At 43.5% G+C, this 27,500-nt stretch overlaps 1 protein-coding gene across 4 annotated transcripts in view; it reads right to left on the bottom strand.

Annotated features, from left to right (window-relative positions):
• LOC143292453 (uncharacterized) overlaps positions 1 to 27,500 on the bottom strand; it is a 64,489-nt gene that overhangs the window by 17,254 nt on the left and 19,735 nt on the right. Inside the window, exons 1-4 of one of the 4 annotated variants that reach the window (XM_076602743.1) lie at positions 17,093 to 17,331; positions 12,787 to 12,946; positions 8,543 to 8,986; positions 4,771 to 5,081 (exon numbers count right to left, since the gene is read on the bottom strand). In XM_076602743.1, the coding sequence (XP_076458858.1) occupies positions 4,771 to 5,081; positions 8,543 to 8,559 (328 nt within the window). In that variant the 5' untranslated portion in view covers positions 8,560 to 8,986; positions 12,787 to 12,946; positions 17,093 to 17,331. Of the gene's footprint in view, positions 1 to 4,770; positions 5,082 to 8,542; positions 8,987 to 12,786; positions 12,947 to 17,092; positions 17,332 to 20,638; positions 20,790 to 27,500 lie in introns of those variants that run through there. The other 3 variants (XM_076602742.1, XM_076602744.1, XM_076602741.1) reach the window with 3 other exon arrangements.

Below are 27,500 nucleotides of genomic sequence, written 5' to 3'. Positions count from 1 at the left end.
GTGTGTGTATTGTGTGTGTGTGTGTGTGTGTGTGTGTGTGTGTGTGTGTGTGTGTGTGTGTTTATGCGTGGATTTGTGAATGTGTATGTGTTGAGAGGTAGGGTTTATGTGCATGCGCGCGTGTGTATGTGTATGCGCGTGTGTGCGCGTGCATGCGAGTGTGTGTGTGTGATTGTATGTGTGCGTGCTTGTATGATTAAAGAGTAAATCAACAAACCTCTACATCTGCACCTTCCCCACCCCAGCTTTGAACTAGTCATTCCCAGAGAGAGAGAGACAGAGACAGGGACAGAGACAGACAGACAAGCAGACAGACAGAGACAGAGAGGGAGACAGAGAGACAGAGAGAAAGAGGTGACTAACCCAGTAAAATCCAATTCCCCTCGCGGTTGGTTTTTAAAAAGGACTTTGCATACAATCATCCTGAAAATGCTGTTGACTTGATGGAGGTGGCAGAAAAGCAAATTGTGGTTTCACACCTCAGTTCACACGAACTGTCATACATCCATGCACCGACTATAAACAGGGTGGGTCATATCGCCCTGAACCGTATTCTTACTGACTGCAGTCGTACAGTGTCCGTTTAATTTAAAAAGCTGACGGTTCGCTTTCTTACAACACGCTGCATGATCGATAGCTTCTTCGCCAGATTCAATGAACAGCCAACGGGGTGTGAGGGATGAGAGGTGGAGGGTGCAAGAGACAAGTCACGACGAAGAGAGGGGATGGAATTCTGATGGAAATGAAAATGCAGAAAAAACAAACAAATAAACAAAACAACAACAACAACAACAACAAAAAAAAACCACACCAAAAAAACACAACAAAACAAAACAAAAACAAACCTAAAAGGAGAATATTAAGATTTGTTGAAATAGCGTATTGGCTAGTTCTTGTATCGACCCAGCACTCGGCTTATATCACAGATTGACATGAATTTGCAGTTGGGCCAACAGCAAAGTGAGAGCTGTATTATCAATGATTTCTCCAATGCAATGGGAAATCATTTACAGCTTAGTCTTTTGTGAAGGATGATGACTATCAAACCAGGAGGGAAAATTGCACTGGCTCTTAGTGCTGCAGCCTTGGGGGCCTTTGGTTGGCCTTTGGGAACCACCCCAACAACGACTGTCCAAAACCTCCTTGGTCGAGAGAGTGGGGATGTAACTTGGGCAAGACACTCTCCACTATAATCAAATTCTAGCCCAAATAGTGGGGACAGCAGTTGTCCCCTCTGCTGTTCTGATGGCCACAGTCGGACACTACTGACTGTCATATGTTTCTGCTAAAAACACGATGACCCGGAGAAAAAGAAGGGGAGAGAAAAATGTACTCGCTCATCACTCCTCTGCGCGCTCTGTTTCTCAAGGACAATCTGGCTATCTGTCTGTCTGTCTCTCTGTCTATCTACCACCGTCTCTCAAGCTAAGTCCTCGTCTCTTCTTTGCTTTTCACCACCAACATAAACACAAACTCTCTGCGGGGCAAATGAGCGCAGATTTAACATTCATCGGCAGCATCTTTTATCTTGAAATTCTCAGAGCTTTTACCACATACTTTCAGTACACGCGAATAACAAAGGAACCTTGCCAACACATTTTTTTTTATATATGTACTATTTTGTTTACTTAATCTACTTTTCGTTACATTGTTTCTCGATAGTGGCGGTGCAGACATATTCAGTGTGTTGCTACGACAGAACGGATCATGATATAACGCATAATCCAACTCCGCACAACACACACACACACACACACACACACACACACACACACACACACACACGCACGCACGCACACACAACACACAAACACACACAATATACACTTGCACGCACGCATACACACAGTTACCTGCACACACACACGCGCGCGCGAGCGCGCAACGCACGAACGATCGCCCGCAACACATATACAGATGAGTCTGAGACGAATATTTGCATGTAAATAATTTAAAGTAAATAAATCACAAGACAATGATACCTTTCAAAGAGCAAACACGAGTGCAACACATCACACAATTCTTTTCAAACCCACACAAATTATTCACAGCAAGACACTCAGAATGCACGCGCGCACTCTTATCGCAATCGTTAATGCTGCAAGGTGGTTACATTACGATGTGTTATTTAAACATCCAGTTTAAAACCTGTTACTAACGACCCGTCAACAACCAATGATCTGAAGCCCTTTAGTTAGAACAGGTCTTCATTATGGTGTTTGTGTTCAGAGCACAGGAAGATTATAATGGTGCGAGGGAAATGCGGTCTGATGTGTTATTTTAGCATCCAGTTAAAGCCTGTTACTAATGACCCGTCAAAAAGCGACGTTTTGAAGCCCTTTAGTTAGAACAGGTCTGAAAAACAGTGTTGTGTTCAGAGCACAGGAAGACTACACGGTCGATTTCATCATTCCACGAAAAAAAGCAGTATGACCGTACGAAAAAATACACTGGTTTCAGTTCTGTTGAACGCAAATCTGGAATGAAACAAGATTTTTTTTTTTAGGGGGGTGGGAGGGGGGGGGGCTGTTACCAGAAGCAGAGGAGCAGGTATTAGGCTTAAATGTGTTTCCCAGTTTGCTGATTTTCTAAAACTTTCATCGAAATACTTCCCTGACTTTGACGTGAAAAGAAACGGAAAAAGAATTAAGGGTCCCACAACTTGAGAGAGATGAACAACCAGAAAATGAAAAATTAATGGTGGGACTTTTAACGGCGTTTTCCGATTGCCATAGTAACCAAAGGATCATCCAGAATGACTGAAATTGAAACAAAACCGAAACAAAACCAAACAGCACACACAGTGAAAGAATTCGATTCTTACACATTACCAGAAGTATTAAGGATTCCAAAAATGTTTCGCGATATACGTATACATTCAGAATTTATGTTCAATAAACGTTTTCAGTCGATACTCCCAGCTTGTGGAGCCGGTCGTAACTGAGAGATAGATCACAGACAACACAAAGCGCTTCTATTACCCCTTTTCTTTGGAGCAGGGGCACGGGGGGGGGGGGGGTAGGGTGGGGGGGTGGGCCAAGCGGTAAAGATGAATGTCTTCCCATACTGTGCTCAAAACATGACTGTGAACACCCACCTCTCTGCAGAGATACCGATCTCCTGGCAGGAACGTGTGGTGCCCCGTTTCCTGTACACGTGTTCTTCAGCTTTAGTTCTGCTGTTTTCATGGCTGACTTGTCTAGCTGGTTTTTTGGTTTCCTACGAGTCTAAAGCTATACCAAGATTCTGTTGATGGTCTATACAAAATGACATAGATACGTATGAACAGGTATTAGTCACAGGTAGATTGGTACCAAGATCTGAGCTGCTTTTGTCCTTCCACAACCCTTTTTAGCAGAAGAATAAAACATAGCAGAAGAATAAAACATTCTTAAAAAAAGTATCCTCGATCTCGCACATATACACATGTGAACTCAACCAACAGCCCTCCCCACTCACACCAATCACCATCACCAACAGACGGAACCATCTAGCACAACAAACAAGTGTATACATGAACAGAAACCTTCGATCTTTTAAGAAAGGGAAAGACTCACAAAGTCAAGCCATTGCAGCTCAGTGCACCCCACCATCAGTTTGCACACAAGCAACTGAGAGGAACACGGAAACGTGTACCCACCCACCCAGCCACCCGCCAGTAAAGCGAAGACTTCTGACGGATGGGAACACGAACACAAGGTACAACACAGAACAATCACAATGTAAAGCTACACGTTTCGTCCCCTCTGCTGAATATAACTTTCACACTTCAATATAAGTCAACACTTTCCTTCATTTCACGCCCTTGCTAAGCTGCGTTGTGCTTCCCATCAGCTAGCATGCAGCGAAATAAGAATTACAAGGATACATTCAAACACAAAAGCACACCGAGTCATTTACTTAAAAAGTAACATCTTTGAGGGGTGAGAAGAGGGACAGAAGGACAGATACAACACGGGGCAGTCACACTGCAAAGATACGCGTTTCAACCAACGGGTGAACATAACTCCCATTCATCATTGTAGCCAAGACTTGCCACAGCTTCCAGCCTCAGCTGTTTAGTGCTTCCCATCAGCTTGAATACAAATATATAATAGGTACCGGGGTACACGGAAACAAACCACCAAGTCACCTGCGAATACACTAACGACTCTGATGGACGAAAACAAGAACATAAATTACAATACAGCATTACCACGGTACAAAGTTACACGTTTCAACACAAAGGCTTTCACAGGTTTAGCACTGCCTTTCACTGATCACCTGCACCCAAGGCTTCAAGTGAACAAAGGGAATACTACTACTACTACTACTATTACTATTAATCATGGTAATAAGTCATAACAACAACAACAACAACAACAACAATAATCATCATCATCATCATCATCATCATCATCATCATCATCATCATCATCATCATCATCATCATCATCATCATAATATCATTCTTCTATTGCGCACAATCTTGCGGAACACAACTCAGTGCTCTGTACACACCGCATTCACACAATCCATACACGAACACCACACACACTCATTACCAGCCACTGATACTCACACACAGCCCACAGAACAGTCAAGGGAATAAATTAAAAAAAACAACAACCCAAAAACATGGCAAAACAAATGAATCCTAAGACTGATTTCAGATTCCACTCAAGAGTTGGAAATGTTACGCAAACTGATGGCAGCGAGTTCCAAAAGTTGTGAACTGAACTGAACTGAACTGGAGGGCAGTGAGCACAGAACACAGCACAGCCCCTTTACCTGAAGCACGGCTCTGCAGCAGCCTGGGGTCGGAGCTGGCCCTCTGCATGACGGCGGGCTGCATGAGGTGGTGGCTCTTGCCCCCAGGCCTCCCTCCCCCCAAGCCGTAGGCCGGGGATGGGGTGGAGGCGTAGATGCCCGGGGCGCCCATCCACAGGCCGTTGCTGCCCACCTTGGGCAGGCGGGCAGGGTCCACCTGGGACTGAGGCCCGTGGCTGAGGGTGGAGGGTTGGCTGTGGGTGGGGGAGGTGTGGGGGGTCAGCTGCCGGAACTTCTGCTGCTCCCTCTCCTCCTTCCTCCGCCGGCGTTTTCTGTCAGGTGAGAACAAGAGGGGGTGGGGGGTTATAAGAGAATGTAGGGTGATTGGGGGAAGGTGGGGGGAAGCAATGAGAAGGAGAGAAAGATAGAGAGAGGAACAGAGATTTGAGACAGACTGAGAATGACATGGAGAGAGAGAGAGAGAGAGAGAGAGAGAGAGAGAGAGAGAGAGAGAGAGAGAGAGAGAGAGAGAGAGAGAAGGGGAAAGTACGAAAGAAAATACAAATAGGCAAAATTGCACATTGACGAAAGTGTTAGGAGTGCCAAACCAACTTATTAATTGGTGAAGGTATCAGAAACGGATAAACTATTTGCAAGAAAAAGTATGAAAAAAATATTAAAAACCCGAAAAAAAGTAAATTCTTTATCTATCAGAAGACGTCGTATTTATTAACAGGGAGGGAACCGATTCTTTATCAGCTTCAAAGCGCATAAGACAGCACAGGACAGACTCTTTGTTCGCGAGAGAAACAGGTACGAGTTCGTTCTATTTCCGAAGGTAGTAGATAAGACACAGCAGATTTCTTTACTGGCGTCCTGCTATTACAGGCAGGAGAAAGTCCTTATGAAAGTGGGAGAGGGTGGGAGGTCAGGAAAGGAAAGCTATATGTCAAGAAGAGTATTCACTATTCTTCAGGAAACTCTTTATTGTCGAAAAATTAGGTATTATCATGGAGTATTCAATTTCATGAACGGAAGAAAGAAAAAAGAGAAATCATAACCACAAAATCGTTATTAACAGGGTTATTGTATGAAACCAAAAAAGACCCCCCCCACACCCCCCACCCCCCCCAAATAAAAACAACAACAAAAAAAAAAAACACACAAAAAAACCCAACATATTATCGAGACACATTCCTTTTAAGGAAAGTTTAATAGACATTTTGTAAAAGCAGAAAAATGTAACATGTTGTTAAGCTGTTGAAATTCCTTGCTTTTTGTCATCAACAGAAATATGAGGTGTCAACGAAAAAGAACTTTAAACTTTTTCTTCAGCCCTAATGGAAATTCTAATTTGATGAACATAGACTGTTTTAGTAAGAATGCTATAAGTCTAGTCTAGTGTCTAGAAGACTGCTCGATCCCCCATAGACTAAGTATTGTGAGGGGTGAAATGTGTGTGCGATGAAAAACGTAACGAAAGAACACACTTTATTCTGCTGCAAACATATATCCTTTCCATCACCTGAACTGTTGACGATGTGCTGCCAATCCAAAACGTTTCTCTTTCATGGAAGTGGTTTCATTCATTGAAATGTTCCCTTATTGAAGCTGGTAGTGTTTTACACAACCCGGAAGGAAACTTACTTTAAGCAATCCAAACTTTTCTCTCTGACCCCATCTTCCTCTGTCTTTGTCTCCATATCTCTCTCCCTCTCTCTTTGTCTCCATATCTCTCTCCCTCTCTCTTTGTCTCCATATCTCTCTCCCTCTCTCTTTGTCTCCATATCTCTCTCCCTTACTCTTTGTCTCCATATCTCTCTCCCTTACTCTTTGTCTCCATATCTCTCTCCCTCTCTCTTTGTCTCCATATCTCTCTCCCTCTCTCTTTGTCTCCATATCTCTCCCCCTCTCTTTGTCTCCATATCTCTCTCCCTTACTCTTTGTCTCCATATCTCTCTCCCTCTCTCTTTGTCTCCATATCTCTCTCCCTCTCTCTCTGTCTCCATATCTCTCTCCCTCTCTCTTTGTCTCCATATCTCTCTCCCTCTCTCTTTGTCTCCATATCTCTCTCCCCTCTCTCTCTTTGTCTCCATATCTCTCTCCCTCTCTCTTTGTCTCCATATCTCTCTCCCTCTCTCTTTGTCTCCATATCTCTCCCCCTCTCTCTTTGTCTCCATATCTCTCTCCCTTACTCTTTGTCTCCATATCTCTCTCCCTCTCTCTCTGTCTCCATATCTCTCCCTCTCTCTTTGTCTCCATATCTCTCTCCCTCTCTGTCTCCATATCTCTCTCCCTCTCTCTTTGTCTCCATATCTCTCTCCCTCTCTCTTTGTCTCCATATCTCTCTCCCTTACTCTTTGTCTCCATATCTCTCTCCCTCTCTCTCTGTCTCCATATCTCTCTCCCTCTCTCTTTGTCTCCATATCTCTCTCCCTCTCGCTTTGTCTCCATATCTCTCTCCCCCTCTCTCTCTTTGTCTCCATATCTCTCTCCCTCTCTCTTTGTCTCCATATCTCTCTCCCTCTCTGTCTCCATATCTCTCTCCCTTACTCTTTGTCTCCATATCTCTCTCACTCTCTCTTTGTCTCCATATCTCTCCCTCTCTGTCTCCATATCTCTCTCACTCTCTCTTTGTCTCCATATCTCTCCCTCTCTCTTTGTCTCCATATCTCTCTCCCTCTCTTTGTCTCCATATCTCTCTCCCTCTCTCTCTCTCTTTGTCTCCATATCTCTCTCTCCCTCTCTCTTTGTCTCCATATCTCTCTCCCTCTCTCTTTGTCTCCATATCTCTCTCCCTCTCTCTTTGTCTCCATATCTCTCCCCCTTACTCTTTCTTCACCCCCCACCCCCTCAGTATATGCTTCCCGTTTTTATCGTAGTCCTTTTTTTTTTTTTTTTTTTTTTTAGCTACTTCATTTCCCCCCTTTTCGTGCTTCATACAGGTTTTCCAAACATTTTCTTTCTCCATTACAACTTTTAGATTCGAAGGAATCTTTTATTTTGATTTATGTGAAGTCTAATATCAGCAATCACCAATTCTAGTGAGCAGACTTTAAATAAATCAACCAAGAAACCAAGCAACCAGACAGAAACATAACGACAGTTGTTTTTTTTAAATTGGAACTAACAGACATCTAATACTATGGTACTATGGGGAAAAGAAAATAATAAAACTGAGTGAGAGAGAGAGAGAGAGAGAGAGAGAGAGAGAGAGAGAGAGAGAGAACACTTCGATAACAGAAAAGTTCTTAAAACCGACTGCAGTATTTAAAACGAATCCAAATGATTGCACCAGTCACGCACATAATACCCAAATAATTTACAGTATGGTTTTAAACCCCCCTCCCGCCTACCCCCCCCCCCCCCCATCCGACATAATACCTCAGCAACGTACCCACGTACACATCAGGAGATGTACAGTTTAAATAGGTGCTTCGTCAGATTTAGGAAAAAAGGAAACACTGAGTTTTTCTGAGCGATAGAAGTATGGAATTCCTGACAATGGGGTCAAAGACAGAGCACGATTCCATGGGAGGACCGAGGAATTGTCAGCAGTCAAAAGAGCGTGATGTCCTAGGAGAATGGTACTGATGCACGAGAGACAGACAAAGCAGGCAGGCAAATCGATAGGCAGGCTGACAGACAGGCGGAGAGACAGACAAAGCAGGCAGGCAAATCGATAGGCAGGCTGACAGACAGGCGGATAGACAGACACATATCATCATGAGAATCAAAATTATCACCACCTCCATCTCTTACATAAATCACTAACTTCTCCGAAGTCACTTACTGTCTGAAGCAGTCCATGTTTTATGTTCTTCAGTGCAGAGGTCGTATCCTCAGAGATTCACAGTAACCATAGTACTGTTTTAAGACGGGAGTAATTTCTCACGGGCCACGTTACGACTTGACAAAAAAAAAAGAAAAAAAAGAAAGAAAAAAAAAGTACCAACAATACCGAACACAGTCACAATGAGTAGACCTTGTCAAGTTCCACTGTGTGAACACCGCCAGTGTCCATGGATATCCCAACACTTACACGTTCATGAAGTTGATTCCAGTCGGCACATACTTTCCCATCAACAAATGATATAGACTTCAAGATTAAAGTATGGTGACATTCGCCTCAACATCCATTGAAAGTTTAGGAAGTAACTGATTGCACAAGGGTTCAGCAGCACTGTGAGTTATTTCAAACACATGCGTTTAATTTCTCACAGATATCCGTTTAAACCTGCAAGAAATCAACCGTCTTTACGAAGACAAAAATACACAACTACCATCTGTACTAGTTGCCTTCACAATGAGAAGTGACCCTTCCTAATGTTTTATAATTTTCATGCGATAAAAGATAGTTGTTGGTGTTTGTTTTTTTTTCGCCTGATTTTATCGCTAGTAGTTGACGGTGTTTTTTTCCCCGCCAGATGTTCTCGCTAAAAGCAATAATATACATTACTATGCAGAGAACAAAACAATCATTTTCTTTGTTTGACTTCTTAAAAGCAGGGTTTCAATGGGTGGGAAGGTTTGAAAACTCAACGGTGATTTTTGTGAGACGGTTTACATTACGATTCATGCAGCACAGGAAAACATGCTCAGGTGCAATGTGATACCTTCAAGCTGAAAACGAAATTTGCCATTCCCAAAGCAGGTCTGCATATAACCGGATGTTTTTTTCCCCAACAGAAAGAGATATGGAGGTAAGGATGTATGTGTGTGTGTGTGTGTGTGTGTGTGTGTGTGTGTGTGTGTGTGTGTGTGTGTGTGTGTGTGTGTGTGTGTGAGTGTGAGTGTGTGTGTTTTGTGAGTGTGTGTGTGTGTGTGTGTGTGTGTGTGTGTGTGTGTGTGTGTGTGTGTGTGTGTGTGTGTGTGTGTGTGTGTGTGTGTGTGTGAGGGGCGTGGAGGGGTGCGTGCGTGCGCACCTTGTGTGTGTGTGTGTGTGTGAGATAGAGAGACAGAGAAAGAGACAGACAGACAGACAGACAGAGAGACAGAGACATAGACAGAGAGAGAGCAGGCGTGCCAGTGAGATTTCCTCGATAGATATTGAAGGGATCGAGGGGGAGGAAGGGGGAGGTGTGGGGAGGGAGGATGAGAATAGTCGGGGTGTGAGGGCGGGTGCCGGAGAAAATGTTTTACCCCAAATGCAACTTGAACGTCTGATGCGACAGTTTACGGCTTTCTTTGTGCTGTTCTTTTGTGCTGTATGTTGAAGTGTGTGTGTGTGTGTGTGTGTGTGTGTGTGTGTGTGTGTGTGTGTGTGTGTGTGTGTGTGTGTGTGTTGTGTGTGTGTGTGTGTGTGTGTGTGTGTGTGTGTGTGTGTGTGTGTGTGTGTGTGTGTTGTGTATGTGTGTGTCCGTTCCTCAGGTTTATGTTCCTGCTCAGTGCTATTTTCACAACATTTTTATTTCAACGTCATGAAAATCACAGCAAGCATTCACAAACAAATACTCCGCTCCATCCACCGATATGGAAATATAATTATTTCCGTCAACAACATGCCTGCCATCCAACATCATGAGACTTCCTTCCCCTTCACAATAAAAAAAACAAAATAAAATTAAAAAAAAAAAAAAGAAAGAGAAAAAGGGAACACACGAAAAGGTTTCTCGAAGCAGGTCCCCAAGGGGCAGCAGAATAAAGGACGACGATAGATTCAAAAGACATTCTTGAGGCCAGACCAGTTACTTCGCGGTCCATTGCACATGAGGACACAGTTTGCTCTCGGCGGAATACAGAATGCAAAGAATCCACACGAACCCCCCTCGTTCTTACTGTCGAGATGAAATTTAAATGTATTGCTGAACGTATACACTCGAGCGCACACACGTATACCGATGAATAAATTAACCTGCAGACACATGCACACACATACTGATAAAAGAAATGATATCCTATCGTTTTCCTATTTTATATCCCCCCGTTTCTTTGCTTATTGAAGCATACAAATACGCGAGAAACGTAAATTGTAGATATAAACCCAGGTAATGCCCTTAAACTGTGGACACAGGAATATGCTGGAAACTTAACCTATGAGCACAGAAATACACTGGAAGCCTAAACTCCATTTTAAGAAATACGCTGGAAACGTAAAATGGACATAGAAATACAAGGGAGACCTAAATACTAGACAGAGAAATGCGCGGGAGACCTAAGCTCTAGCTGGAAACCTAAACCACAGACACAGGAATACGCTGGAAATCTTAACTGTTGACACAGAAATATGCTGGAAGCCTAGATTATGGGCATATAAAAACGCTGGAAGCCTAGCCTGAACGATAAAAACGATGCCAGAATAAGAAACTGTATACATAAAACACGCTACACTGATAACCTTTAAACCTGAAACACGCCACAATACTAAACATTATTGCCAAAGTCAGAACGATAATCTCTGTTCCTAAAACCTTGCCATCAAAATCACCTCTGTGCCAACGAGCACGTCAAAAATAATACACAATGCGCATAAAAGTACGCGTGTTGCTTGAACTCTGGATATAAAATCACGCCCAAAGCCTACGCTTCATTTGGAAAAAAATAGGAGGAAAATAGCTCAGCGGGTAATCTCTTGAACCCTTTTAACTCCCTGAGATTATTCCGCTGACACAACCAATATCGGGGCAATTTTGATCCAGCAAAATAGTTACCAAAATTAGCTCTCACTCACACGTGAGCGAAGTAATCTTCCCTGCATGGAACCGCGGGAGGCGCGCTTCGTGTGCGTGTGCGTGTGTGTGTGCTTGCGTATGTGCTTGTGTGCGTGTGTGTGTGTGTGTGTGTGTGTTTGCGTATGTGCTTCCGTGTGTGTGTGTGTGTGTGTGTGTGTGTGTGTGTGTCAGTACGCGCGGGTGCGTGCACGAGTCCTTATGTAACCCCCCCCCCATCCCCTTCACCCCTAGTATCTGCTCTCTCTGACAGGGTTATCACGACAGGGGCGTTGTCTGATCTGACAAGTATGGAGATGTGCATTTATTTTCGTCCACACTGACTGCATGTGTCCTTTCATTTACGTTCAGTCTTCTCTTTTGCTGTGCATCTCATGGGGGTTAATGTCGCTGTGTGGGAGTGCGGGTGTGGAGGAGTGGGGGTGTGGAGGAGTGGGGGTGATGGGGGGGGGGGGGGAAAGGTAGCAGCCAGCCGGACGGAGGGCGCTCTGAACAGCTAACAACACCCACACTGTTTTCCAACAACTTGAAATTCTCGTTCAATGGATTTCTGTTCAGAGGGCGGGTGCACTTATCTTGAATTTCGTTCTTGGGAAAGGAGTGCAACCACACAGCTCAAACTGAAAGCGTACAACGCCCTTTGCCTATTTTTTGTCTTTCTCCTCCAAGTACATTATACCCACGCATTTTCTGTCACGCCCCCATGACTATTCAACACCGAGTGTATGTTCGTTTCCACATTACCGGCTACGCGGGAAATGATCTTTTATCACCACTGTACACTCTAGATATATACCACCCTCTTTATTATTCTTTTTCTTTCCTGACTCCACTTACAATAAGTAGCTATACAGCGATATGCAGTGTTCTGTGTGCATTTCGTGTACATTTCAGCGCAAGATCTTGTTGAGAAAAGAAAAGAAAAATCGGTGATTATGAAACAATTAATATACTTATAACCAATAAAAAGCAATAAATTCGGAAGCACTACTGTAGCAGTAATGTGAGGATGATGTCGATTTACATACTATGCGTTTTTGTTTGTTCAGATTTCTTTTGATAAATAGGGGTAATATTATGAAGCAAAATCATTGCTTTTGTATCTTTTAGGTATTATCATTAAAAAACAATCTTCTACAAACAGACCCGGCTTAAAATTATTATTTATAAAATTTCTCTTTCACGACAGATTTCACTAAGAAATGAAAGGTTGTCCTAGACACTTAATACAAAAACTCCAGAAAGTTCAAAATGCAGGAGTAAGATTAATCTTTATAACCAAAAAGACTGACAATATCACTCATCTTCTGTATTCTCTTCACTGGTTACCAATTTCTGCCCGCATTCAGTACAAAGTTGAAATTCTCACCTTCAACTCCATTTTGGGTGCTGCTCCTCAGTATCTGAGAAAACTGATTCAAACCTACACACCCCGTCGACAACTCAGATCATCTTCCGATTCACGGCGGCTACTTGCTCCCCGTGTTAAAACCCGATCCTTCGGTGATTTCTTATTCAGCTCCATGTGTCTGGAACAGTTTACCTCACGATCTTCGCGACTCTCCTTCATTTCACTCTTTCAAAACTGGTTTGAAAACACATCTTTTTGAAAACGTCTATCCATAGACCTTCCATACCTTTTCAGTTATAAGCCATGCAAACTCTCTCTCTCTTTCGTGTGTGTGTGTGTGTGTGTGTGTGTGTGTGTGTGTGTGTGTGTGTGTGTGTGTGTGTAATACGCGTAGTCTCTGAATCTGATTTATATCATTGTGCGCTAAATCATTATTTTTCTTCTTCTTACTTTTGTGAGTTATTGCGTGCGCGCCCGTGTGTGTGTTTAATGTTTATTGTAAAGCGCTTTTAGCTCTCTTTAAGGGAGGAAAGCGCTCAACAAATGTCCATTATTATTATTATGAAAGGGACATGAGATCCGATCCACGAAAACGCTCCGTGCATCCATTTCAAGGTGCGGATCTCTCACTGCCTAGCACTATTTCTGGCGTGAACAAAGCAAACAGAAAAGGGAAGAGGGGAAGGTCTGATATGGAAAAATCACTGGCAGGGGTTATATTACATTCCTCACTGGGACAGCAGAGACAGGAGGGGGTGAAAACAGCACACAGACGCTTGGTGTTAGCCAGGGCGTGTGTTCCTACTGACTGCTGTTTGCCTGGGTACAATGGGATTAAACGAAAGACAGCCATACTAATGTATTCTAGCCTACGTTCCGGTTTCCTTTTAATATTTCTATTTTCTTTGCTTGCTATGCACAACTTCGGTGAATGGACCATCTTCATCGTTCTTTCACTAAAACTACGACTAGTACTATAGCATGCTGCCCACAAAACAAACAGTTAAAGGGGGCACGAAGTGGAATAGCTTCATGCTCTAAAAACCTGGCAAATGGGTAAATAATCCCAGAACCCATGCATTAAACTGTATATATCTGCGCATTAAAGCAATTACATTAACTCTCTCCATACGAACGGCGAAAGAGACGACGTTACCAGCGTTTCACCCCAGTTACCATCATCAAAATATTGCAAGCGGAACGCTCTTGTACTGAAGAGGTGAATGTTGACCAAGAATACCACAATTCTGACGACGGAAGCTAAAGGTTGGGTCATTCAGACACCCACTGGACATCCGAGGGGTCTGTGTAGAGGAGAAGAGAGGACTGGCCGTACTGAGTGAGTTAATTTAAACCAACAGCCTGTTGCAATACATGGTGATGCCATATTGCGCTCTGTAAAATGACAGAAAGAGATCAATCGTGACGTCAGATCAGCTGTGCACAAAGCCAACTTCCAGGATCGCTGGGTTCAGACCAACTGCTGGAAACGACGGGTGTTCCGTGGTGCAAAACGTAGGCCCATCACGTTTATCGTTTTCAAAAGCTGCCACAGTCAAATCATTGCAACACGTGCTTTCTTCTGGCACGACGGAGAGGAGAAACACACAGTTTCCACATCGGCACTCACAACTGTGAACTGTCTGTGATGTCAACGTTTCACTCAGCAGCTTGTTTTAACTCTTCTTCTGTAAACGAAAGATAAAAAGTTGTGTGGGACTAAACCAAAATCCATTCCAACAAAATCGTTGAACATTATTTTCTTCATTCCTTTTGAAAAGCCCTTGCGAAGTATTTTTCTACGAATTCGTTTCGATCTGCTTCACAGGTCAGCCGAAAACCGAAAGCCAGTCTCCGTTTTTATGACGTTACAACCTCATACAAAATGAAGGCTCCAAGACTACTCGATGCATCACATTTTGATGAATATTCCTCAAGATACACAATTATTTGTTATAAAAGCTATTGGACGAGAGCCACCATTACTTAAAATGTATTTGTGTAAGCCAAAAAACCGATCACCTTTGTTTCCCATTCATTGACACCATTATAACTTTTCATTGCAAACGCCCTTCAGCTTCCTGCATCCGAGGTGTGAACGTAAATAAAGATAACAATAATAATGATAATAATAATAATAATAATAACAATGACGATGATGATGATAATTATTATCATTTAAATTTTTTTTTTTTTTTGCTGCCCCATCATCTGAACCGTTTCAGTGGCATTACTACCACGCCGCTCATACCCCCATACACTGCCACACCCGGGTTCGTCCGTCGCAGTTTCAGCGTCGGCAGTCCACAGGGAACCATCGATGTTAGGTCGCCAGGAGGCAACACACCAGAGGAGACCATGTACTGCTGCTGAGTCACTTCGGTGGTGTTCAGTGGTGCCTGTTCTGATTCAACGTACTTAGGACACCACCTACTAAGCCACCTACTAACGACAATAAAAGGCTTAGTCGCGGAGCCAGACTGAGTGAGCGTCCCTCCCAGAGTGGAGACCGCCACCACGTTCCTCAAACAACAGCCCCCCATGAATCTGCCGACACTGACGACATTGACAGGACTCACCGAAAACCAATTAACATAGTCCTACCAACAGATAAAAGGCCGTAAGATCTTCGACATTAATTTACACAATATATGCACACGCACACTGGCCAAGGTGAACTGCTGCCATATTTGCAATATGTATATGTGTATACGCACACAGGCCAAGGTGCACTGCTGCCATATTTGTATCATGTATGTGTGTATACGCACACAGGCCAAGATGAAGTGCTGCCATTTTTTTAATGTGTGTCGTTTTCAGTTCATGTGTTTTTATGTATTATCTCTCCAAATGTTCCTTGTCACCTACGTACAAACGGAAATAAAGACAGGTTCGGTTCTGTTTAAAAAAAGAAGAAGAACAAAAAAAGCCAAAAAAACAAGAAACAAAACCAACGTGTCTCTGACGTCGACAAACAAAGTAGGAACCCTCAGCTGACTACTACAAGGTGAATCAAGGCGTTAAGGTCCACTGACCATGCACAAAACACTTCCAACGTTCTCTCGGCAGGGACGGGCAAGGGATTATTATAGTCAGCCAAGAAATGTGTCTGACACACAATGAACCAGTTCCATTTACAGACCACATAGTACTCTCCAGAAATGGGCAGGGGCTTGAACAACACACATATATTTCTAAGTGAGTGTGTGTGTGTGTGTGTGTGTGTGTGTGTGTGTGTGTGTGTGTGTGTGTGTGTGTGTGTGTGTGTGTGTGTGTGTGTGTGTGTGTGTGTGTGTGTGTGCGTGTGCGTGTTCCACAAAAACACAAATTTTCTGCAAGAAATAGTGAGACGTGTGTCATACTGTTTACCTATTGAAGAGACCTGAAACAATGCGTTTATAATCAAATGTTCGATGAAATACAGAGCATATTATTTCGTTCCATGACCTTATGACCGCTGTTTAGCTATGAAATTTTGCTTTCTTGTTGTTCAGTGGAAAAAATGAAAAAAGAATAATAAAAAGGATCGCTGAATGACCCATTTTTTGGTGTCTTTTTTAACTTTTAACAATGGTGTCTCCATTGAACAGTAGGCAACGTTCAACTGAACAGCAGCAACAAAACCTATGATCCTCGTACTCAAAATAGCTAATCAAGCCAACAACATAGTGTAATTCTTGAAGTCCCGGACAGTTCGTTGGGTAACGTACTCAAGGCTGTTGCTTATACTATCCCTTTTTTCTTCTCACGCTGAAGTCAGAACTTTTGATGTAATGTCGATTTATATCATGAATTCATAGTCATCGTTCGTCGTCCAGTTCGATTATTTTGTTTATCTGTTCAATGATAACGGGGCTATACAGATAATGAAAGATCTGTTTCTGTTTTAAAGAGTTCCTACAGTCCCTACAGTTGAATGTAACATCGCCCTCCCCCAGCCCTCAACTGGAGGTTCACCAGTATCTTCACACTGAAGCCCTTCCGTGACGGGAAATGTTTCTGGCAAGTCAAACGAAAGATACGCTTCCTAAATCCTCCTCTAAAGTGGTCTAATTTTGAAACAGGATTAAAGCTATTCATGAAAATAGAATATACCTACAGTCGACAGATTCCGCGAATACTCGCTACATGTTGGTTAATATAGTTTTGTATAGGAACTGTGAAAGGAAACGAGAATGTAAAGTTACTGCTTTTATATTGCAACAGATTGCTTTTTTGTTGTCACACTGTACGTGCTATGGAGGCACTATATCGCGTGTAGGTCCTTTGCTTGGAAAAAAAAAATCCAACACAGTTGTAAAGATTCCAAACTGAGCGTAATTACCACACTTTGCACCGTGATATTATCGGACTGTTGATACAAGATATCTTGTGGTTAAACTGGTTGGTGCTAACATCACACAATGCAGCACAGCAACACACGCCAAACTGTTAGAGAGAATACAACTCCCGATATTTCACTCTCCATGCGGGTTAGGAAAACTGAAGTCTCCATTCCTGTAGAACACCATACCACCACCGGCGCAAAACACATACACACGCACACAATGTCCCGCACAACGACTGACGTACACAGGTAACCTCCCAATAGGGGTTGGGGGTTGGGGAACGTATGCGACTCGCTCAACTTATCGAACCCCCCAGGTGGTGACCGCGGTAGCAAAGGAACGGCAGAGATCTCTCCTTCGCGTTGATCGTGTAGGGTATGAGAATTTCTGTCTGTGTGTGTCTTTGTGTGTGTATGTGTGTGTTTGTTTGTTTGTGTGTGTGAGTGTGTTAGTGTTAGTGTGTGTGTACGTGATTGAGAATCAGACATAGCTTTCTATTCTTATTGTCCTGTCAAAAAAGCACTTACTTGACTGCGGTGTCTAAACTGCAACTTTAAGATATTGAGAACTCGCACACGAGCGAGTGCGCGCGCGCGCGGGCACGCACACACACACAAAACCCTCATTCCTCCCCCCAAGCCCCCACATAAACACACAACCACCACTCCTAACACACACACACACACACACACACACACACACACACACACGCACCCCTTCGACCCCCTCCACACACATACCTACACCCAAACACACACACTGATCCCCTTTCACAACTCCAACACACTCCACACACTCAATTCATCCGCCCATCCCCACATCCGCACGCACCCCCTCTTTCACTCACTCTCATATACATATATATCTATTATATAACACTCATAAGACGTATCAAGGTTGCTCGCTCAGCCGCAAAAGAAGAAAAAAAAAAGAAAGACAAAAAGAAGAAGAAAAAAAAGTCGGCGAGTTAAGTGTTCAACAAGGAAGCACTACACAGAAGGAGTGAGTAAAAACCCCGCCCCTTTGTCATTCTGAAACTTTCGCAAGCCAGCCTTCCTACGCCCGTGAAAATGTTGTGCAACTTAGCTCCAGCTGGCAATCGTGGGCAAAGCTATATATTTTATTCATTGTCCACAAAACGAAAAGGGTTTGTTGTTGTTTATATAACATTACTCTGTCGCTGATGTTTGAAGACGAGTGAAAAAAAAAGTGACACTATTCTTTTCATTCAATTAGTCTGGGCAAGCAGAGTGTGTATCCGTGGTGTGTGTGTGTGTGTGTGTGTGTGTGTGTGTGTGTGCAACAGTCTCTGCCCTACCCCTACCCCCCTCTCTGTCACACATATCATTCGCTCTGATAAACGTGCAGACATACATAGTCGGTCCTAACTCCATGCACATCCTTCAAACGGAAACGGAAACTCATGCAAACATCCCCGCAGTTATGACAGGGAGCGGCGAGGGAAGACGACAAGTGACCATTCTGAGGAAAAGGTGAAAGGTGTCCCTTTGTTTTCCTTTCTTTTCATTTCTTTTTGTGGGACTGATGCCGGTCTTCGCGGTCATTCCGAACTGCAAGGATCAAGAAATAATAATCCGCTTTTTCTCCCCATACATTTATCATTTATTTGATTCACATACTTTTACTTTATGTGTTCTGAAAAATGTTCAAATGTTACCCAATGAGCTCAATTAAAAAAAACAAACAAAAAACAACAACAAAAACCAACAACAACACCTAAAATTAACACTCCATTTTTTGGGTACAAACTAATGATTATACACATTATTCTGAACAGTATTTTACACAATAGTGTAAATGTCTTTGTAAGCCACGTTCTCAGATGGACTCGTGTTTGATTTCGCTTTCAGAGACATGAACCACTTATCTGGATTCGTATAAACCATTATACCAGCGCTTGGATTTATTCTCAAGTGCATTCTTCAGTAGTAATCATTTTTTGCTGTTGAAATGATTATAATGAAGCGATCACTTGAATCTTCCAGACGCGGAAAGACTCACCCACGCCGTGCAAAAGTAATACAAGAGAAACCATACTTTAAGTTCCTGGACATCAGAAAAATGTCGAGGACAATCAGTAACGGTTTTGGTTCAATGTTAATGAAAGGCAAGAAAGGCTTTCCAGAAGACTTGGAGTTTTTGCATGTCCTGTCATTTCTGTCACAACTTTTAACTTGCGCCAGTATTTATGTGGGAAAAGCGAGTTCCGGAACAACTCTCTGTTTCATTGTTCACTGCCTTAGACCCACGGAACTATCATGCAGGAAATTTAGATACTGGTACTTCTTTTGTGAACATACGTGTTTCCCTGTCACATCAAACTACTTGGCTATGTTGGGGTTGGACTGAAGAGTTGTGCATACCGAGCACAGACAATGTTGCCATCAGAGTCTACTACAACACGCGCCAGTGACAGAAAGCGTACAAAGAAAACGTAAATTCTTAATAAAAAAAAACACACCTCACAACAAACAAAAGAACAAAACAAACAACACACACACACACACACACACACACACACACACACACACACACACACATACACACATATACAACATAAGTTATTGTGTCAGTAACCAGTCTGCCAGCTATTGCTGATTTTGGGTATCACGTTTTTCAATGATTAACTTTCAACGATAGAAGAATGAAGCTGCCAAGTTATTTGTGCGCGCCGTGCACATTAATTTGCTTGGTTCTGCTACCAACGTTAGGTTATCACTTGGTCTTGTTCTGCGTGCAGTATAAAAGTTTGAAGTTAGTGCACTAAACAGACAGCAAGCTGCACCACTCCCTACCAACCAGCCACCACCCGCACCCCCTCCCTCCTTCACAGACGAACACACCCCACATGGAACACACACGCGCTCGGGCTCGGAGAAGAACGTGGAGGGGGGTTGGGGGGAACCTAAACGTTAACATTATCATCATCGCCGCCGCCGCTGACCATTAAATGGTCTTAGTAATCTCCTATTTAGCATCCTAATTATTGCACTTATTGCTTAATTTTTGTGCTTTGTGGGACCAAAAACGGAAAAGAGTTATATGTTTTTATACCTACCTACCAATGCAACCTGGGTGCATTCAAAGTGTATTGAAACTCAACCTTTCATTACCTGTGGGGTTTTGTCAAACTGACCAGAACATATTCCCCAAATACTCGCACCCACACACTAGAAACCAAATGACACCAAACATCAGAAAAACAAAACAATAATGCAGTTGTCGATCCTAAATTATTGCACCTATTGGTTCCATTTCCATTTCCAAATTCCATGGTTTGTGGCACGAAAACCGCAACAAGCAAGATGGTGGCATGTTATTGACCGAATCCGCATCAAAACTGACTGAGTAAAATAATGTAAAAATTAAGAGTCGAAATCCACTGAAAATGGGTGACAACGTCTTCAAATGGCAACATCGTTTCGTACAATCACAACAATTGCCGGTAAAACAGATGCATTTCTGAATGCTAAAATAGGACTTTACCGCAACTATCCAAAATTCAATGAGCATGTACTCACCTGCAAAGTAAGTAGATGACGATGGCGACGAAGATGATGAGAACGACACCACCGACAAGACAGCCAGCAACAAGGGCGCCCACTTCAGCATCCAGCGCCATCTTGGGACTACTTGTCGTCTGCTGTCACGGGGTTGTCGCGCTTTCGCTGCCTGTGTGAAAAAGACAATAAAACGTGCAGGGTTTAAGGTTGACAGTTTGAAGCGCTCTGTGTGTGTGTGTGTGTGTGTGTGTGTGTGTGTGTGTGTGTGTGTGTGTGTGTGTGTGTGTTTTCTGAGTCCATTGCATCATAACAAAAAATGTCATTAAAAATGTCACCATTGGAAAGAGGAACTCCCCTGTGTCTCTCTCTAATTCACATGCGCGCACGGCCGCGCGCACACACATACAAACACACAGACACACACACACACACACACACACACACAAGCAAGCACATTACACACACACACACACACACACACACACACACACACACACACACACACACACCACAACAACCCCCCCCCCCCCTCGCCCCTCCCCCCCACTCCCCCCCCCCCCCACACACACATCAGGATGGAAAGCCTCAGTGGATTTATGAGACTGCACAATGTTCTGTGTAAAAATAATGCTTAAAGTTTAACGTAAACAAACAACACGAATATTCTGCGCTGAGCTGCAGGCAGGCCGGGGCAGTTTAATGACGTGCCGGCAATTATTACAGGGTAAACACCGTGTGCCGATTCAGACTCGGGGATTTTCTGTGCACGTTCAAACACACGTGATGAACTGCAGATTATCGAGACTGATAGTGTACTGACGGTGTGCATCTCTTTGAGTCGCTCCCCCGTCTCCGTGTGTCCCAGGAAGGAAAACATTACCAGAAGCACTTAAGGCGTGTATATATAATCATAGGCACACGAAATAGAAATTCGTGCATTACATCTTATTTCTATTATTTTTTGTCAAGAGACATACTACACATGGATATAGGGACAACTACATATGAAGACACAAAGAAATAGGTTCACACACGGATAATTGGGGAATTATAAAGGTGTATTCAACCATCTGACATGACTTCTTTTTTTAATATACTTTTTAAAAATAAAAAGTAACAAATACATACATTTACATGTTCAAAAGTACAAACATATGGCCATGTACACAATGCATATGAAGCATGCACATTCATTTTAAATACAAGCATTAAAACAAATCACATATGCACGCGTGACCGCAATATACAAACAAGCTTTCAAACATTCAGACACACAGAAAATTGTAACTAATCTGACATGACTTTTGATGAGGAGAACATAATATTTTCACCACATCATCGCTGAAAAGCGTCCCTGGAAACACAAGACTTCCAACTATCTTTCAGAGAGACATTGACAGAACAAGCCACAAAATTTCACCCTCTCGTTCAAATGAGTTTTCCTTGATTTTTTTTTGGGTGGGGGTAGGGGTGTGGGGGTTGGGGGAGGGTAATCCTTACTCCCTGTATCTCGATTGGGAGTATAAAAAAATCGAAAAAAAATACGCACTGGTAATCTTTCGCAGGAGATTCTAGTGTTTTTTTGTTTTTGTGTGTGTGTGTGTTTTGTTTTTTTTCATTCCTTGACGAAGCTTAAATCTCCATGTATGAACAAGTATATTTAATGCTCTCCATTTCCATAACTCCTAACCACCTGTGCGCGAACGCACACACACACGCATACACACGCACGCGCGCGCGCGCGCACACACACACACATATACACAGTGGCGATGAAATAATCATGTTCGTCATGGCTGCTTTCATCTCCAATTGATTGGGGGCCTAAGGGCCAGTGTGTGTGTGTGTGTGTGTGTGTGTGTGTGTGTGTGTGTGTGTGCGTGCATGTGTATGTGTGTGTGTGTGAGTGTGTGTGCGTGCGTGTGTGTGTGTGCATGTGTGTGCGTGTATGTGTGCGTGCGTGTATGTGTGCATGTGTGTGTGTGTTTGTGTATGTGTGTGTGTGTGTGCGCGCGCGCGTGCGCGTATGTGTGTATGTGTTATGTGTGTAAGGGTGAGTGTGTGTGTTTGTCCGAATGTTCTGTTGTATTTTTACCGTTACTGATGTTTTTATTGTTTTATCTTTCACATATATATATTTTTCAGCCCAAACATACTTTTCTCGAACACACAGTGTACAAAACCTCAGTTCAGATCCAGTTCAGACGATATGTATGTGTGTGTGATCAGAACAGAACCCATACAAGATACGTATGAACCAAATTGTTTCCCCCTCTCCTAAAACTGACAAACAGCGACTTGCACAGCTGGAAATGTGGATTTATAACCGGCATGGTTTGACCATTTTACGAGCAATGCCTTCAGGTTCTATCGTTCGGAAACATGTCGTAAAGACTTCATAAAACCACGACGGCAAATATAGACCCAGTGTTCTCACAAGTTTTTTTTTCCCTCCTGCTTTCTTTCTTCTAACCTTCAGGGAGCTGATTTGCAAGCCGCCCCGTTCAGCTGGATGATTTATGTTAATATGTATGTTGGAAGGAAGAAAGAACAGACATCTGATACTGTGGGGAAAATAAAACAGACAGAGAGAGAGAGAGGGGGGGGGGGAGAGAGAGACAGAGACTGAGACAGGGACAGAGAGAGAGAGAGAGAGAGAGACGACAGAGAGAGAGAGAGAGAGAGAGAGAGACAGGGACACAGAGAGAGAGACATGGACACAGAGAGAGGGAAGGCAGGGACAGAGAGAGAGGGGAGGAGAGAGACTGAGAGAACACGGACGAATATTTATTTTTTCCAGGGTATTGAGATAAGCAAAATGAAAAAAGAATGCTTCTTTTTTCTTTTCTTTTTTTTTTTTTTACCCGGACATGGGGTCCAAAATTCAGAAAGAAAAGCACAAGAAAAAAATAAAGAGAGAAAATTGAAATAGGAAGAAGAGAGGGAGAGAGAGAGGACAGAGAGTGAAGAGAATAAAGAAGAGACAGAGACAGAGAGACAGAAAGAGATATATGATGAGAGAGAGAGACAAAGAGAGAGAGAGAATGAGAGAGAGAGAGAGAGAGAGAGAGAGAGAGAGACGACCTCGCCCGTTTCCGGTCAAAAACTACGAAAACGTTCGAAGTCATTTTCATTCAAATGGGGCGGATGTGGGTGGTGGTGTGATCGCAAAGCTCTTCAACTCCTCTCTATGGAGGCTTGGTCCGCTCTGTGTTGTGTAGTCCTGTCTGGCCATAATGAGGTTGGGCTCTTGGACCTGTTCACCACAAGGAGCTCTACCTCTGTAGGGGGAGGGGAAGATGGGGGAGGGGGGAGGGAGGGGGAAGGGGGGGGGGCACTTCGTACCACCTGTGCACAGTATATGCATGCAGAGACTGGCGAGCTACCTCTGATGAGCCATTGACAGAAGAAACTGGTACTGGATTTGAACTATGCGCTGACGGGCGCAATAGCCGAGTGGTTAAAGCGTTGGACTTTCAATCTGAGGGACCCGGGTTCGAATCTCGGTAACGGCGCCTGGTCGGTAATGGTTGGAGATTTTTTTGATCTCCCAGGTCAACTTGTTTGCAGACTTGCTAGTGCCTGAACCCCCTTCGTGTGTATACGCAAGCAGAAGATCAAATACGCACGTTAAGGATCACGTAATCCATGTCAGCGTTCGGTGGGTTATGGAAACAACATATCCAGCAAGCACACCCCCGAAAACGGAGTATGGCTGTCTACATGGCGGTGTAAAAATGGTCATACAGGTAAAAACCCACTCGAGTATACACGAGTGAACGTGGGAGTTGCAGCCCACGAATACAGAAGAAAAAGAACTGTGCGCTTAAACTATATTCTGGACAAATGTGTCTACAAGTGTGCTAATAATCCTAAAATTCTGGACATTGGAGAACCCCTGGGAAGAAACACTATTCGTCATAACAATCAATCAAAAATATGGACATTAACACTGGGGCCACATCTGACTTTTATAAATTTCCCGTACAACAAAATGTCTCATGTCCCACCATCTTGTTTTCCATCTGATGCAGGAAGGAGGTCTTCTGTGCAGGTCATCACTGTCATCCACTGCTGGAATGGACATGGACAGCAGGCACAGTAATATGTCATTGATAGTTCCGTGAGGACGCATTATCGCTTCGTATCACCTGAGATAAGTATTTTCTTCTTCTTCTTCTTCTTCTGCGTTCGTGGGCTGCAACTCCCACGATCACTCGTATGCACACGAGTGGGGCTTTACGTGTATGACCGTTTTTACCCCGCCATGTAGGCAGCCATACTCCGCTTTCGGGGGTGTGCATGCTGGGTATGTTCTTGTTTCCATAACCCACCGAACGCTGACATGGATTACAGGATCTTTAACGTGCGTATTTGATCTTCTGCTTGCATATACACACGAAGGGGGTTCAGGCACTAGCAGGTCTGCACATATGTTGACCTGGGAGATCGTAAAAATCTCCACCCTTAACCCACCAGGCGCCGTCACCGTGATTCGAACCCGGGACCCTCAGGTTGAAAGTCCAACGCTTTAACCACTCGGCTATTGCGCCCGTGAGAGACAAGTATCAATCCCAGTTTCTCGAGGACGCAAAATTCGTTTTTTCCATTGGATGTGACCATGACGTAGTTTCAAATCGATTTTTAAGAATCGTACTTTGAACTATCACCAGAAGTTTTGTGCCTCTTATGATTCCCTTTGCATTCTTTCTGATTTGTGTCCACGCGTGCTGACCCTTGCGATCGACTGCGCTGTTCATAAGAAATTAACTGACAGAGCAATTCGGGTATCTCCGGAAAAAAGAAATGCGTTGACAAGAATGTTTAAAATAGCTATACAGTATGACATAGTAAAATACTATACGATACAAGACAAAGAAAAGCAACACATCACGCCGGTAAATACTTACATCAGATAACAGAAAAAGAAAACGATGACGAATTCTTCTCCCTGAAAAGTGGAGTGAGAAGCCCAGAACAGTAGTTATGTCCCCTGCTGACCCAGTGCTTTCTGTCCTCCAGCAGATGGAGGAGGCGTGGTCTGACAAGTGCTCGTCGCCACACTGTCTCGCTGTGCCGGATGCGGTAGAAAACGTGGTTTGGCGATTAGTCTTCACGTTGGGCAAGTGAATTACGTGATGTGTGTGTGTGTGTGTGTGTGTGTGTGTGAATCGCCCGCATGGTTTGTTTTGGCTGACGACGAACTTGTGCACGTAAAACACGATACTCTCTCTCTCTCTCTCTCTCTCTCTCTCTGTGATACAGTTGATAACTCTGTGCACGTGAAACACGAAACTATCTCGAGACTACTACTACCACTTCTCTCTCTCTCTCTCTCTGATACAGTTGACAATCCGTGCATGTGAAACACGAAACTCTCTCTCTCTCTCTCTTCTAAATTTGAGTCAATTTGAATTTGAAAGTGGGTGCTGTTGCGAAATTGTCTCATATGGTTTAACTTTGCATGTTTGATGCCAAGGAAATGGTCTCTGTTTTAAATCATGTTTACGGTAGGTTTTTGGGTGTTTTTTTTTTTTTAATATTCCGGCTGGCTGTGATGTACATGATATCACATGACCCGTCAGATCACCGATGTAAGTGTACCAACCTTCTGAGCTCTCCATACCCCGAACATCTCCAGTTGCTGCCAGTCTGTATGGCACACGTGCCTGTTGATTTCACGTTAACCATAACTCCGTTTCGCCTTTCTTTTTCAGATTCGGATAAAAGGCAGGAGGAATAGGAGGAATAAGTGTGATGACCACGACCCCCACCCTCCCGTCCTTTGTCCTCGAACGCCACTTTAACTTCAGCCGTAGACGGGCAGCTGGGACTCTCCACCACAGCGATAGCTCACTGACCAGGAAATCTGAAGCCGACTGGACGCCGTACTGACATATGTCATTCCGTTGAGGAGTCATCTGCTAACTGGCGTGAGTTTCGGAACTGTAGCCATGTATCTTTGATGAAATCGTGTTATGCTTACCCTCACGACATGCCAACTATTGTGTCTTGATTGATATCTGCCAATGGTTTATTTGCCAAAGTTATTACAGGAAAACAGTGCAGTGACACGTAGCGCCAACTTGCTGTGGAGGCACACGCAGGATGGTCAACTTAACTAACGCCGCGAGCAAGTGAAAGCTTGCTGTGAAATTGTCATCGTAGTCAGTTGAACGCTCGGCTACATACATGAAGCAACCGCTTTGTGCTGAACTGGCACGAGGCAAATGCTGATTGAACACTTCCGCTGGCTTCAGTCAGCAAAGGGGCTCAAAGAAGGGGTGCGCTATCCACCTATTTTTAGATTAGTGCATCAAGACACCAGCATGGAACAACTTGATCTTTGGGGCGTACGCTAGAAGGTCATTGAAGTCAACTTTTTCCAAGGTGCTGGTGGTTGTCGTGATGCTGGTTAGATTGTGAGATTAAATGGAGAACAGTGGTGTTTTCCTTTTCGTTTATTTTGTTTTTCTTTTGAGCATGAAAGTTTTGAAGATAAATCCCGATTCAGTCGAGACATTTTCGTTCCCTTATATGGAAACCTGGTCATACCCCTTTTTTAGGACAGCGGATGTGGGTTTTGTTCATAATGCCCGTTTTCTTCGTAGCGTTTCTGAAGCAAAGCTTCGAGATACTTTGATATTTAACGTCCCGTATGCACGTGTCCATGTTTAACGAATATTGAAACGAGTATGTATGCATTGCTATTAACACACAGACAAAGATAACGAAGTCGGGCAAGAATTACCGAGGGATATTTTAAAGACCAAAGTTCAAACTGGTTAATGAAGTCGGGCAAGAATTACCGAGGGATATTTTAAAGACCAAAGTTCAAACTGGTTAATGTTTTTCTGGTGAAGTCATATTTTAGCATCCT

Source organism: Babylonia areolata, chromosome 18 (assembly GCF_041734735.1).
Source record: "Babylonia areolata isolate BAREFJ2019XMU chromosome 18, ASM4173473v1, whole genome shotgun sequence".
Classification (NCBI taxonomy): Eukaryota; Metazoa; Mollusca; class Gastropoda; order Neogastropoda; family Buccinidae; genus Babylonia; species Babylonia areolata.
Note: the sequence above shows the minus strand (reverse complement) of the source record. Positions and strands in the feature narration are given on the sequence as shown.